The 15749-nt window shown below is 38.7% G+C and overlaps 1 protein-coding gene across 2 annotated transcripts in view; it reads right to left on the bottom strand.

Moving 5' to 3' along the window:
- The window catches only part of COG5 (component of oligomeric golgi complex 5), a 292761-nt gene extending 277061 nt beyond the window's left edge, over positions 1-15700 (bottom strand). For both annotated transcript variants that reach the window (XM_041774079.1, XM_041774078.1), the window contains exons 1-5: positions 15543-15700; positions 10823-10962; positions 7308-7365; positions 2223-2277; positions 2052-2121 (exon numbers count right to left, since the gene is read on the bottom strand). In XM_041774079.1, the coding sequence (XP_041630013.1) occupies positions 2052-2121; positions 2223-2277; positions 7308-7365; positions 10823-10962; positions 15543-15636 (417 nt within the window). In that variant the 5' untranslated portion in view covers positions 15637-15700. The remainder of the gene's footprint in view (positions 1-2051; positions 2122-2222; positions 2278-7307; positions 7366-10822; positions 10963-15542) is intronic.
- Positions 15701-15749: the final 49 nt, after the last annotated feature.

The following is a 15749-nucleotide window of genomic DNA, read 5'->3' as shown; positions in this document are numbered from 1 at the left end:
ATATCCATTCACTGGTGAAACAAAATGTGTTATATCCATAAAACTGAACACAATTTAGCAATAAAAAAAGAGAATAAACTACTGAAGACATTCTACAACATGGATGTACCTCAAAGGCATTAGGCAAAGTGAACAAAGCCAGACACAAAAGACTCTATCTTGTACAATTCCATTTGTATGAAATGACGACCAGAAAAAGCAAATCAATAGTGACAGAAAACAGATGAGCGACTGCCTAGAACTGGAATAGGTAGAGACAACTGGAACAGACTGAAGGTTACAATCTTGCCTTTTGCAACAACATGGATGGAGCTATAATGTTAAATGAAATGAGTCAGTCAGAAAAAGACAAATACCATATAATCTCACTCGTATGTGGAATTTAAGAAACAAAATAGACAAGCAAAGGAAAAAAAAGAGAAAGAAACCAAGAAACAGACTCTTAATTATATAAAACTGATGGTCACCAGAGGGAAGGGAGGTGGGCAGAAGGGGGAAATCAGTGATGGGGATTAAAGAGCACACTTAACATGATGAAAAAAGAAAAATGAAACGATTAAAAAAAATCATGTGCTAAAATCCTAACCCCCAATGTGATGATATTAGGAAGTGGGGCCTTTGGGAGGTGACTAGGTCATGAAAGCGAACAACTCATGAATGGGATCAGTGCCTTGTAAAAGAGACTCCAGAGATCTCTCTTTGTCCTGTCTGCCACTTGAGAATACAACAATGACTATCTAATCATGATGAGCATTGAGTAATATATACAATTGTTGAATCACTATATTGTAGACTTGACACTAATAGAACACTTTATGTTAGGTATATTGGAATTAAAATTAAAAACTTAATTTAAAAAATTAAAAGAGAAAATGATTATCTGCAACCCAAAAGAGGGCCTATACTAGAACATGAGCAGGCAGGGACTCAGAATTCCAGCCTCCAGAATTGTGAGAAAGAAATTTCTGTAGTTTATAAGCTCTCCAGTCTATAATATTCTGTTCTAGCAGCCCAAATGAAATAAGAAAATGGCCAACAGACCTGGGGGCATCTTTTTGGTGGTGATGGGAAATGTTCTGAACCTAGACTATGGTATGACTGGCACACTCTATAAGTTAGCAAAGACATTAAAATAGTTATCTTAATAACATTCCATATGTCCAAAAGGTTAAGTAGATTAATGAAAAGTACAGAAAATGCCTAAATCAAACTTCTACAGATGAAACAAAACTGTCTGAAATGAAAAATACACTGAACAAGATTAGGGGCAGATTAAACAGTACAGAAGAAATAATTAGTGAACTTGGAAACAAAGCAATAAAAATTATCCAAAACAAAACACACATGGAAAAGAAGACTATGGAAAAAAATGAACAGAGAATCCAGTGATCTATGAGACAGTCTTAAGATGCCTAGTGCATGTGTAATTATAGTCCCAAAAGAAAGGGGAGGAACAGAAAAATATCTGGAAAAATAACAGCCATAAAAATCACTAAATGCTGGTCAAAAATCAAATTTCCCCCAAAATGCACAAATACTCCTATTAGAACAAGTTAGAAGTTTGGGTTCCTTACATTTGAGCACAGCATAAATGTTAGGTTTCTTCCTGTTCCTATCGAACAAATAATTTGAATCTAGATAAGTTAGTAAATGATTATCCACTGTCATATTAAGAATGAAAATAATTCACTTCAATAGTTTAGATTTGCATCTTTTAAACTATGTATTTTGGAGTGCCTGGGTGGCTCAGTTAATCAAACGACTCTTGATTTCAGCCCAAGTCACCATCTCAGGGTCAAGAGATCAAGCTCCCCCTACTATGTTGGGCTCCGCGCTGGGCATGGAACCTGCTTAAGAGTCTCTCTCTCTCTCCCACCCTCTCAAAAACAAACAAACAAACATACCACAACCTGGGTATCTTAAAGTTCTTTAGTATTTCCCCCTTTGCTTTCATATACCCTTATTTCCTCAGAATTCATTCTCTTGAAATTTGTCCACTTATTTAAAAAAATGAATAATAAAGTATAAAGAAATGAAAAGTGAGAATCCACCTGAAGTCTTGCTAGTTGTGCAGTCCGGGCTACTATTTTATTGTATGGTTCCACAATTTTTGCTTTCATCCTAAAGAAAAAAAAAGAGAAGAGTAATGATAAAAACATCTTCAAAATATCAATGGTTAAATTTCTTTCTACTCCACTTATTTACAAAATGAACAACAGTACCTATCAACAGCTCCCTGTAAAGCCCCAATTCTTGTCTGCATCATCTGAAGAACACCTAGGAAAACATAACAGCTTTCGTTACTTTACAAATTTACAAGGGCTCCAATCAGGCAAAAAATATATATATATTAAAAGAAAAAAATCATATATATATATCCATACCCACAGAAAAATTTCCATTTTTTTTCTGCCACCATCATAACCTAAGCAACCGGTATCTTTCACCTGCACTATTGTTAAAGCCTCTAACTAGTCCCCTCCTCCAATCCTTGTTCCAGTAAAGAAGTCTGACAAATAGAGAGTGACTGCATAAGGAGCATAGGGTGTTCCACTTTGGGTGATTAAAAAGTTCTGGAACCACACAGTAATGGCTACACAACAATGTAATGTAATTAATGCTACTACATTACATACTTTACAATGGCTAAGTTTCATGTTCATGTATTGTACTAGTCACAAAAGGAGGAGCCTGAGGGCACTTTAAAGGGGTAAACTGTAGCACAATATTCCCTAAAACCCTTCCATGGTCTCCCTTTTGCTTCCATGTCAAAACTAAAGTCCACAGCTTGGTCTTCAGGGCCCTGCGCCACCTGGAAATGGTGTACTTTCTCTCCAACACCTCACCGCACCCCCAAGCTCCTACTAGATAAACACCCACTGTTCCTAAAGCCTCAGTTTAACAGAAACAATCACTAAAAGATCCCCCAACTAATTTAGATTTTCTTGTTATTTCCTTCCTTAGCATACATTTCCTTCATGGCACTAATCCCATTAGGTAATTACATATCCGCTTTTATATCTGTTTAATGTTTTACTCTTTCACTGACTATAAATTCCTGGAGGTTAGGGAAAGTATATTTCTCATTCACTACTGTATGACCTGAGCCTAAATCAGACTACTTCCAATGGCAATGAATGTTTGTTAACTTCATTATATGCTAGATAAATCATACACATGGATAGCAAGGATAGTATCACCTTTACTCTCCACATACACAACATGATGGTTAACTTTTTTACAAAACTATAAGAGTATTTCCAGGAAGATAGATCTTAATTTTACTATTTTACATACCTGATAACAAGCTTTTCAATATTATAGTTGTAATGATTTTGAACTCCATTCTTTAAAACTCAGTTCTTACATTTAACAGGCATAGCCATAGTTTAAAAACATAGTATTCTAAATAAACTTAGGTTTATTTACTTAGTTCTATAACTCTGTCATATATTAGATGAAGTAATACTAGAACTAATAAACATTATCAGGTACAAATAAGCTTTAGTATGGCTTAGTCCAATAGAATCCAACCGGAAGATTCCCATTTTTCTGCTAGTTTTATGGCTCGTTGATCTTAGACCTCCAGGAATGAACTGCTCTCGCTTGTTATCATCATGTCCTTACATCTTATTCTCTCCACAAGGCACTCTCAAATAGACTTTCATACACACTCCACCAAAACAGATCTTATAGAGGTCACCAGAAATCCCCAAGGTGCCAAATTCTACTGTCAGTTCTGTCTTTACCTTGCTCAAATCCTCTGAAATTAAAAACATAGTCACACCACTCCCTCCCAACAATATTCTTTTTCTCTAGGGTGCCAAGTTGTCACACTCCCTGGGCTTCTTCCTATTACTTTTTTTTTTTTTTTAAGATTTTATTTATTTTTGAGAGACAGAGAGAGAGGCAGAGACACAGGCAGAGAGAGAAGCAGGCTCCATGCAGGGAGCCCAAGTGGGACTCGATCCCAGGACTCCAGGATCACACCCCGGGCTAAAGGCAGGCTCTAAACTGCTGAGCCACCCAAGGATCCCCCACTTCTTCCTATTACATTAGCAGTTCCTCCTTTGCTAGAGTCCTCTAAGATCTGATGCTCAGCCAGTTTCACTTCTCCATCTACAATCTCTCTTAAGAATTTCACCCAATCCTGGTGTTTTAAATACTATCTGTTCAATAAAATACCAATCTTATACATACACATACACACATATGTACGCACATCTACATAGACAGATTTGACCTATGCCTGCCTGCCTATGTATACACACACACACACACTCACACATACACACACACACACATATGGACTTGAACTTTCTCATATCAAATTTAAGATGCCCAAGATAACTTCTGTTCCACCCTTCCCCATCAAAATTATAATCCTCTCCATTCTGACCCATCTCAGTTTCCTATACCATTATTTATCCCATTTTTCAGACTAAAATCTTGGGAATCACACTTGGTGACTTTTGTCCCCTCTACCCTTTCATCTCCATCACCAAACCCTATCAGTTATGCCCCCATTTTATCCCACCCATTTCCCTCTCTTCACATCTACCATTCTAATCCAGAGCACCATCAACTCAACTCTAATCTTCTAGTATCTTCTAAATTGATACCCCTGATTCTACTCCTACTTCCTACAGAGCCATCAGAAAAAGCTTTTACAGCATAAATCTTACACAACATACCCCTAATAAAAAAAAAAAAAACCTTCCAATGGTTTACCAGTGCATTTAGAATGAAAATCAAACTTCTTTTCCAAGAACCTCATCTATAATTCTTTCCTTCATTCATTAAATTCCCCTCATACCGGCCTTCGTTCTGCCCTTGTACATCCCAAGCTAATTCCTACCTTACCATTTGAGTTCTCAGCTCAAATGTCATCTTCTCAAAAAGGCCTCCCCTGACTATCCTTGCTCCCTTTCCTTAACCCAATCATCCATTTTATTTTCTTTATGGGACTTAAAAATATTTGAATTTTCCCATATGTGGGAATTTCGTCTGCTTCCCCACATTAGAAGAACATTAATTCCATAAGAACAGTGACTTCTATAGTTCCAGGTCCACAGGACTTAAAAAGCTCTCAGTTACTGTTTGAGTGAACAAATGAAGGAAGGAATGAGGACATCTCTTTTCAATACAATAGGGTTAATTAAATATATCTCTAAATGCCATAAGAACAGGGACTCTATCTTTGTTATAGCTGTTGGGAACCTAACAAATTCTCAACTAACATTTAAATGAATAAATGAATGAAAACAAATAGGGGTTAATTTTTAACAAAATAGGTTCAATAAAAGTAATTCCAAACTATGTGGCAAAAAATTTAAATATTTGGGGAAAAAAGCAGACAAAGCAGAAGTTGGCATAATATTCGTTTCCAAATACAGATCACACTTATTCTTCAGCCATTTCAACATTAAGTGCTTAGAAATCCACACCATGCCAAAATGAATACTAAATCATACTTTGATGTTTTATGTTCAAATAATCCAGAGAAGATGCTCAGATTATCACAAGAACTCAGAGAAGGCAGCCTTTGTACCTCATATACTTATCCAATGGATAGTCTTTCTAATTCAGTCTAACCATTTATTTTAAATATTATAATCACTGAAAAGCATTTTGGAAAAATAAGCACATTACAGACCTAATTGCATTTAAGAAAACCACAATGAGAACTATTTCTGTTGCAATGATGCATCTACTCCTAAATACACTCAGAATCAATGTACTACCAGCCATCCTTATGGGTTTGACAAATGAAAAAATCACTTACCATTTGTTTAAAAAAAATTCAACAATAAAACAGGTATTTACTTTGCTTCCAGAAACACATAAAATATTATGAGATTAAAAATAAATAATTTCCAATTGCAAGTGGTCAGTACTTAGAGCTTGAGTTTTCCCAAGAAAACAGTCTGCTAATCATCCTAAATACTCAAGTAACGAACTATCATTCTCCCAAATACTAAGTTCTTCATTAGGATGTCTGAGAAACAGCATACATGCTGAGAATAAGCTAATACCTTTGAGTGTGTAAGAAATAGTAGGGGAGGGGATCCCTGCATGGCTCAGCGGTTTAGCGCCTGCCCTTGGCCCAGGGTGTGATCCTGGAGTCCCGGGATCCAGTCCCGCGTCGGGCTCCCTGCATGGAGCCTGCTTCTCCCTCCTCCTGTGTCTCTGCCCCTCTCTCTCTCTCTCTCTCTGTCATAAATAAATATTTAAAAAAAAAAAAAAGAAATACTAGGGGAAGCATTAAAGAATATTGCATCACAGAAAGTAATATCCCTCTTCCTCAAGAATTTGATCAACATAGGGAAAATCACTTAAACATTCCGTATTTATAACATGTAATTGAATTTAAATCAAGATAGGATGAAAAATCCATAAAATATTTATCCAATCAGGATGTCTGGGTGGCTCAGCACTTGAGCGTCTATCTTTGGCTCAGGGTGTGATCCCAGGATCTGGGATAGAGTCCCGCACTGGGCTCCCTGCAGGAAGCCTGCTACTTCCTCTGCCTGTCTCTGCCTCTCTCTCGCTCTCTCTCTGTCTCTCATGAATGAATAAATAAATAAATATTTAAAAAAAAGGATTTAGCCAATCAAAAATAGTAAGTCTCATTAAAAAATCCCAATTATTATTATTTTTTTAAAGATTTTATTTATTTATCAATACATGATCTAAGCCAAAATCAAGAGTCAGAAGTTTAACTGACTGAGCCACAGGAGTCTCCAATGCATCATTATTCTATTATATTCTCATTGAAAAAGTTTCAAAGAAAGCCAAAAATAAGAAAAGTATTCAAGCCTACTTCCACTATTCCTCACTCTGGTGGTATTGATGTTTTTGCTAATTAACAATTTTCTGTTAATTTTATAGAGGCACTAACTATGCACCAGGATTATCCTAACCATTTTTCTAATTCACTTAGTCCTCAAAATAGCACCATACAGGAATATTTTAATACTCCTCCTTTATAGATAAAAGGGAGGCACACAAAGGTTAAATAACTTGTTCACAGTCACATATCTATTAAGTGACAAAGCAAGGATTTGAATGCAGATAGTTTAGCTCAGAGGTCAACAAAATTTTATTCAAGTTTTGTTGGGACACAGCCACAATCACTTACATATTACCTGGCTGCTTTCACTCTGCAACCACAGAGTTTAGTAATTGCAACAGAAATGGTATGGCCTGCGAAGTCTAAAGTATTTACTATCTGACCCTTAACAGTAAAAGTTTGCCAATCCCTGCTCTAGCTCCATCTAACTTACAGTTACTTAATGGAAACATACCTTCCAAAGACTCAATCCCAGTTGCTTGCGCTAGCAAATCTTCATGTCTTGCAACAACCTGAAAATCAAGAATTTGCTGTAAGTACTAGGTATTTTTCTTTATAGCCACAAGCTAGAACTAAAGGTCTCCCTCCATACGGGAAGGCGCAAACACTAACACAAAAGAAAAGTATACAGGTGATAAAGGTATACTTGAGATGAGTTATTAGCAGAAACACAAACATGCTTATAGTTCGACATAGAGCCAAAAAAGACACAGCCTTTTCACTATCCCCTTGCTTTCCTAATGGAAGGAGCATGGGTAGTTGTGCCAAAATTGAAACTAAAAGAAAACAACAACAACAACAAAAAAAAAACCCAGGCTAATTCTTGCCATGCTGTTGTATGCTTTTCCCATAAAGAATGTTTTCAAACATTAGGTTCTCTTAGTTTTTGAACTTAATTCAGCATCATCAAGACCACATTCTAATCTGAAAAGATAAAGCAGAGTCAGTACCCAACTATTCCTGAGTATCTCTCTGCTTTCAGTTTCCCATGGCGAAAAATCCCCATGCAAGACTGATTTTTTTTTTTTATGAAAATTAGGGCAATGTGAATGACCACATCAAAAACCCAAAAAGTTTAAGAGTTAAAGACCACATGTAAGAAATTCCTAGATACATCAAGAAATCATGCAAATCTTTAGAGTAATGCAAGAGTCCTTATCATTTTGTACTTTTTTTTATTCCAATGAATAGGGAGTTTCCTATCCAGGCTGTAAACTGAAACTCCTAGTCAGCAAGGATTCATTCACTGGAACCTCCACATTGTCCTATATCAGGTATCACTTATTTTATCAAGTCCCTCTCTCTCACATCCATCTAAAATAAGTGTTACTTTTTGGTCTCCTATGTCTGTTAAGATTGCCAGAGCATGTCTGAATTCTCCCCAGTCCACTGATATGGTCATCAATTTATCTATGCATCCTAACAAGACTAATTTTAATTCTCTATCCTTTCTCCTGTGTGAAGAATACTTTGGAAATGTTGAAAATCCTAAAGCTACATACACTTTCATAAACTCCCCTTCAGCCAGCTGGATGAATTTTCAAGAGATCTGGAAGACAGAAAGGAAAGGAAAGCTATCTTCCTGTTACTGTTTCAGCTAGTAATGAGCAAGGTCCTGAGACCTGAGAATTTAGAGATGGTTGGAATAGCCATATCAATCATTCTAGAATTTAGTTACTAGATACCCCAAGGCAGAATTGCAGCAGTGGCATAGGAGGTAATGGCTGGAGTTTCTAGGCCTCCACACTGCATCTATGAAGATCTTTCTTCATAGATCTTTCAACTCAGTCCACTGACTTCAGAAGCATCCAGTCCTCAGTATTAAACATCTTCCTGCTTTAAATGCCTAGAGTGGTTTCTATTTCTTGTCCTATGCTCCAACTAAAACATACCTCAACACGTCTTTTGTTATTTAATCACCTCGATGATATTTAAAAAGATTTTTTATGGGTTTGATTATCATTATCCCAATTTTGCTTCTGCAGAAAAACAATTATAGCAGGTTCAGATCTTATTCTAGGCCTCTACTTTATATTCCAAACTATTATAAGTGTAATTTGTCCCCTGTAAGAGATGTTAAATAAATTTTTCGTCTTTATTGATTTCTGCAAAGAAGGTACTGCATGCAAGGAAAAAGAAAATACTAATCATATTACTCAGCCATAAAAAAGAATGAAATCTTGCCATTTGCAACGACGTGGATGGACCTAGAGTATTATGCTAAGCAAATTAAGTCAGAGAAAGACAAATACCATATGATTTCACTCATATGTGGAATTTAAGAAACAAAACAGATGAGCATAGGGGAAAAAAACAGAGAAGCAATCCAGGAAACAGATTCTTAACTATAGGGAACAAACTGTGGCTTGCTGGAGGGGAAGTAGGGGGAGGATGGGTGATGGAGATTAAGGAGGGCACTTGTAATGAACACTAGATGTTGTATCTAACTGATGAATCACTGAATTCTACACTTGAAACTAATAATACATCATAGTTAACAGACTGGAATTTAAATAAAAACCTGCAAAAGAAAGAAAATACCAACCATAAAAAAGAATTTCAGGTGGCTCTTAGAAAAAGCCACCCCTGAGAACCCTAGGCAAAGTGCATTCTCTCCTGCTTTTATGAACACTTTGTACTAGTCTAAATAAAACAGGCATCACTTGCCTGTCATTATTTCTGTATCTGCCATTGGTCGGGGAGTCCTTGGAGAGCTGGAAAATATTTTCATTCTTCTATCCCCATAGCCTAATGCAAATCCTGACAATTAAAATATATAATTAAATGTATAGTTAAAATATATAATATATAATATATAAAGTTAAAGGAATCCTAGAAGTCATCCTAGTCCTAAGCTACTCTTTTGATTGATAAAGTACAGCACAAAATATTTAAGTGAACATGTCTCATGTTATAACAGATCCAAGTTTCCTGGTAAACTCCATATATTCATGCATTTTTTCACTCATTTAAATATTTGTCAAGTGCCTACTCAACAGACAAAAGCCAACACCAGGAAGTATACTATAAAACTCCCCATAAAATTACAGAATTTTAGAAGAGGAAGGAACTCTTAAGATCTTCCACTGTCGTCTGTTCCTCCTTATTCACTCCAACTCATTTAATAGATTTCCTTTGTTAAAAGCAAAACTCAAAGACATTAACTGATAGCAAAGGTAATAGCACAGCTGAGATTAAGACCCATCTCCTGGATGCCTGGGTGGCTTGGTGGTTGAGCGCCTGCCTTTGGCCCAGGGCATGATCCTGGAGTCCCAGGATCAAGTCCCACATCAGGCTCCCTACATGGAGCCGGCTTCTCCCTCTGCCTATGTCTCCTTCTCTCTCTGTGTGTGTCTCTCATGAATAAATAAATAAAATCTTAAAAAAAAAAAAAAAAAAGAGCCACCTCCTAATTCTCCATACTGTGTTCTAGCTACCACAAATTTATCAACTTTCTAGAATTTCAGCAAATGTTACACTTTGTGTTCATAAAGTGGGAAGCGCCAATGTGAACTTCCCAATATGTCTTTCACTGTTCTTTTTTTTTTTTTTTTTTTTTAATTCATTCCCAGGACTCCGGGATCACACCCTGAGCTGAAGGCAGACACACTTAACCACTGATCCACCCAGGCGTCCCTTACACTGTTCTACTTCCAAAATTTCATTTGCTATTATTTTTACCAAAGACTTCCTATTTTTCACCCACCTATAGTCACTGCACATCAATTAGGTGGGGCAAACAAGGGATGACCAAATACTTTTGAAGAGAGGGGTATGTTCCTTTTTCAACTAACAAAAAGCAGTTTATGGAAAACTTTGCAAAAACATACCTTGAGAAATAAGCCACACTCATAAGTTGCACATTTCCTCATTTAAATACATGTTTAGATTAAATAATAAAAGGATTACAAAGTGATAAATTATCACTGTAGGCTGAAGAAGCCAGATGATCCAAAAGATTGGAAATACCTGTAGGTGTAGCTCTTTATCCAACTGACTGATTCCTTGGGCAAGTTTTGCTAGTTGTTCAGCAATTACAGCTTGATGGATAGACTGGGAAGTATAAGTCTTGACATCAAAGTCTTCATTTAAAAAATCACTGTAACACTCTAGAAAAAAATAAGCAAACTCTTTAAATACTAATTGCACTGCAATAAACCACAGCACACAACAGAACAAGTATAATCATAGATAACATACTCTGAATCTTTTTATACATGGAGAACTGTTGTAAATGAGAAGGAATGGTAACATTCACAGAGAGCTTACTGTGGGCCAGGCATTGACCTACACACTTTAAACATATTAACTCATTCAATCCTCACACAACTCTGTTCGAACTATCAACTATTGTTTCCCCCATTTCACAGATGAAGAGACAGGTGAAGACAGGGCATGCAACCTGTCCAACCTGTCTGAGATTTTAATTCAGGCACCCTAGCTGCAGAGCCCACACTATAAACCCCTATATTATACTACGAAAAGTTAACTTTTACCAGTGAGTCAAAAGGAACATATTAAGTAGAAGGTTAAAAATTAACTACTAACTGCAGGCTTTAATGCAAGAAAACAAGGTCACTGACAATGACAACAAACCAATTTACTATATTTGATATTTATGATCTCTTGTATCTCCAATGCACAAATGCTGTCACAATAAAGTGATTCTGGAATTATAATAGAAGTAGGCAAATACAAACTTATAGATATTACTGAAATTAGGGATATATGGGCGAAATAAGTAAGTAGAAAGGGAGACTATGTTCAAAACACAGCCTTAATAAACACAAAGAAGAAGTGATGCTAGATGCTAAGGCATCTTTCCATACAGAAACCCAAAAATCTGTAGGTAAAAGATAAATAGAGTTAAGAGTTAAAAAGTTACGTAGAAGTGAGCTCACTGTAGGTATAAAACCACTATCTTTGACCCATGTGATAGATACAGGTAAGATCACCCTGAAGAAATTATAAAACTAACCAGCAAAATAGAGTCCTTACAAGAAAACTTCTAGTGTCTCTATCCACTAAAAAGTACACTCCATGAGAGCAAGGGCTTTGTTTTCTTTACTCCCATGACCCTAGAGCCTGAACAACGTCTGACACATGGTAGGTGTTCCATACAGGTTGAATGGATGAATTCATCTATATACCTGCTGGAAGTAGCATTCTGCAAAGGGCAAAGACTCATTCTTGATGACTCTTAAAGTGAAAGAAAAGCTGCTACTTTGGCCTTAATTCTGGAAACCTCATTTCCTTCCAGTTTGCCAAGGAGTTTTCAGGATTAAAGATTCTTCAAGGCAGCCAAGTGAAGAAGGCCACTCCAAGAAGGTTTAGAGGCAGCAAATGCCATAGCATATTTTGAGAAATAAGGGCACCGCCGACGTCAATGTGTCTAGATCACACTGTGTGTATGCTGGGCAGAAGGGACAAGAATGATAGAAAATTGAAGTTCCAAAGGAAGACTGAGGGCAGTTTAAAAAGCGACTGGTATGACTTCTCAAATGTTTAGACTATATCCCATTGAGGTTAAAGACAGGAAACAGCACTGTCATTTGTGTTTTAGTTTCTGGCAGCATCATGGAGGATGACTGAAAAGGAATTAGTCACACGGTGGTGTGCTGGAACTGGCTCCTGCTGACTCCTGAGAGTCAACAGTTAAATTTCCAGGAACTGTGTAAACCAGGGGACATAACAAGTAGGTATCTTTAAAAACTGACCACAGGGCAGCCCCAGTGGCTCAGCAGTTTAGCGCCACCTTCAGCATGGGGTGTGATCCTGGAGACCCGGGATTGAGTCCCACGTCGGGCTCCCTGCATGGAGCCTGCTTCTCCCTCTGCCTGTGTCTCTGCCTCTCTCTCTCTCTGTCTCTATGTACAAAAAGAGGGAAATGGAGAAGAAGTTCAGAAGCCAGGAAAACAAAAATTTCGAAGGAGATGGAGAAAATGAAAGCAATCAAGGAGACTAAAGAGCATTCAGAGGGGAAAAAAAAGAAGACAAGGAAAAATGGCAAGGGATGGTTTAGAGAAAGTAAGTGGGTAGTAGTGTCAAAGATCAAACACAATGAAGGCTGAATACTGGAAACTGGACTTGGCATTTCAGGATTTGATTGTCCATCAGAAGAATCATATAATGCTTCTCCTTTACAGTTGTCTCATTCATATAGAAGGAAAATCAGAAGCACCCCACAAATTTTTCAACTATGCATCTGCTCAAAACCCTATCAATCCTATCCTCTACCCTGGCAAATCCTTTACATAGTGAATCACTGTTACACACAGATTGTTTTTTTTAGGAATGTTGTAGTGAACCAATGAATTACGGGCAAACTGAAGACAAGCAATTAAAGGAACCAAAAAGGGACACCTGGGTGGCTCAGTGGTTGAGCATCTGCCTTCAACTTAGGCCATGACCCCGGAGTCCTGGGATCGAGTCCCGTATCAGGCTCCCTGCAGGGAGCCTGCTTCTCCCTCAGCCTATGTCTCTGCCTCTCTCTGTGTCTCATGAATAAACAAAACTTTTAAAAATAAAAATAAAAATAAAGGAACCTAGAAGAAAGCACTTAGAAAATTAGGAAATTGTTTTTTTAAGCACAGAACTCAGAAGTCACATGAGAGGTATTAAGAAGAGTCAAACCCTCTTTACAAGTTCAAGTAAGATAAGGACCAAAAAGTATCTATTTGATTTATCTACAAGGAGATCAGCAGAGACCTTGGCAAAGAGATTTCAATGGTGTAGAATGAAAGTGACTTGGTCCTTGAGACAGGAAAAAAAAAATCCAGAGCACGGGAGGAAGACTGTCTTTAGAAGCAGAGATGCCACTTCTATTATAATGGAAAATACAAGGTGGTTAAAAAAAAAAAAAAAGACAGTTACAGATCTAGGCTTAGTTTATAGGTTTGATGGCAAGAAATGGAGGAAGTTCACATCTCTTTTCATGGAAGTTTAAAGTCATTTGTTAAGCTTGAAAGGAGAGGTCTGCAAGAGTAAGGATTTAAATAATTACCGAGGAAGATGGGAAACTAAATAGGAAAATACAGAAGGCAGAATTAAGGACTATTAGCCCTTCAAAAACTGATTACAATTCCAGAATGCATCCTACTAAAATAAAATATACACCTATGCCTGGCATGTTTTGTTTCTTCCACTTCCTCATCTAGGGAAGTTCTATTTACACTTCAAAACCAATTCCATTTGGAAAGCCTTCCCTGACACTCCCCTAATCACTCCCAGCTATCATCCTCCTCTGTACTGACTTTGTACACAATTCTGCTACCCAGCAACACTATATTATAATGCTTACCTTTATAGCTATTTCCCCTTAGTAAAATGGCAAGCTGTTTGAGGGTGGGAAATGCACACGTATCAGGAGTTCAAAACTTGGCGAAATGGAATTTAAACTAAGATGCAAAGATGCATTGGACAGAGATCCTAACCGAGAGAATCTAACACAACTTTGTTCAGAAAACCACCTCATTAGTAAGTTTTGACAAAAGAATATACATCATCAGGAGAAGGCAAGGAATTAAGGGCAATGATAAAATACACAACTCAAGAGAAAACAAGTCATTTAGAATGTTATTTCATTTATGACCTACTTTGGCTTACAAATGTGTGCATATGCTTCTTGTGCTGTTCAATTAAAATAGTATATATATCCTGCACCTAGCATATGAAAGGTACCCTTATGAACTGTGGAATACAAAAAGCGGGGCAGCCTGGGGTGCTCAGCGCTTTAGCGGGGCCTTCAGCCCAGGGCGTGATCCTGGGATCCCAGGATCGAGTCCCACGTCGGGCTCCCTGCATGGAGCCTGCTTCTCCCTCTGCCTATGTCTCTGCCTCTCTCTGTGTCTCTCATGAATAAATAAATAAAAATCTTTAAAAAAAATACAAAAAGCAGTTCTATAATGCAGCAGAAAAAGTACACAAACTATGTCACTACCAGGTAGAAGGTGATGGCGATTAGGAAAGAAAATAAGAAAATTAAGAACAGATGAAAAGAAACTTGAACTTTATCCTGAAGGAGATTTGTGGCAGGTTCACTGGATTAACACAATTTAATGTGCTCCTCAAATATGCTACGTTTAACTTATTTCCTGGGGTTTTCTTCTCTCCAAAACTATCAATAAGCTGCTATATTCAACACATATGGTTCATCCCTGCCTGAACTAGTGCTCCGAAGTCGCCTCCAAGTCTGGCTGTGGATAAACGCCGTGTGAAACACCTGTGCCACCCAAGCATCTGTTCACAGAGGGAGGAGGCGTCCAACTCTGCCCAAGGATGAAGCCCTGACATTACGAGCTGTCGCCTATCGGTTCTGGGTCCGTCACTTTTCACGGGATCCGACGCCGCCTCCTCGCATCAAACTGCGGCGGCGGCAGCGGCGGTCAACCCGGGCCACCGGGGCACGGCGGTCCCAGGACCTCAGGGCGCGGGGAGGGTGGAGCCGAAATGGGGGGCAACCAGGAATGAGGCTCCCGCTGGACACCCCGGACGGAAGGGCACAGCCAGCCTCTGCAGAAGCAGGTTGGTGCGGCCCGCACCCGGGCGCCAGGGGGCCGGGCGGGGGGAGTGGTCACGTCGAGACCGGAAAACTTTCTGCAAAGCGACGGGTTGGGTCCACCGCCCGGGCCCAGCTGCGGAGCAGGACCGTCCCGCAGGCCCGCCCCCCGGACAGAGCCAGACTCCTTACCGTCCTGCAGGAGCTCCCGGACTGTCGCTGCCGCCGTCCCACAGCCCAGAGCCCCGTGGCCAGCCACAGCGACGCCGCCGTCACCACCTTCCATGTTGGCAGGTGCCGGGCTGATGACGTCAGCGGACGCCCCGCCCCGCCCCGCCCAGGTGCTGACGCACAATGCCCGCGCCGCCGGCCCCGCCCCGCCCACGGCCTGGGGAGTCG

The sequence above is a fragment of the Vulpes lagopus genome, chromosome 11 (genome assembly GCF_018345385.1).
Source record: "Vulpes lagopus strain Blue_001 chromosome 11, ASM1834538v1, whole genome shotgun sequence".
Classification (NCBI taxonomy): Eukaryota; Metazoa; Chordata; class Mammalia; order Carnivora; family Canidae; genus Vulpes; species Vulpes lagopus.
Note: the sequence above shows the minus strand (reverse complement) of the source record. Positions and strands in the feature narration are given on the sequence as shown.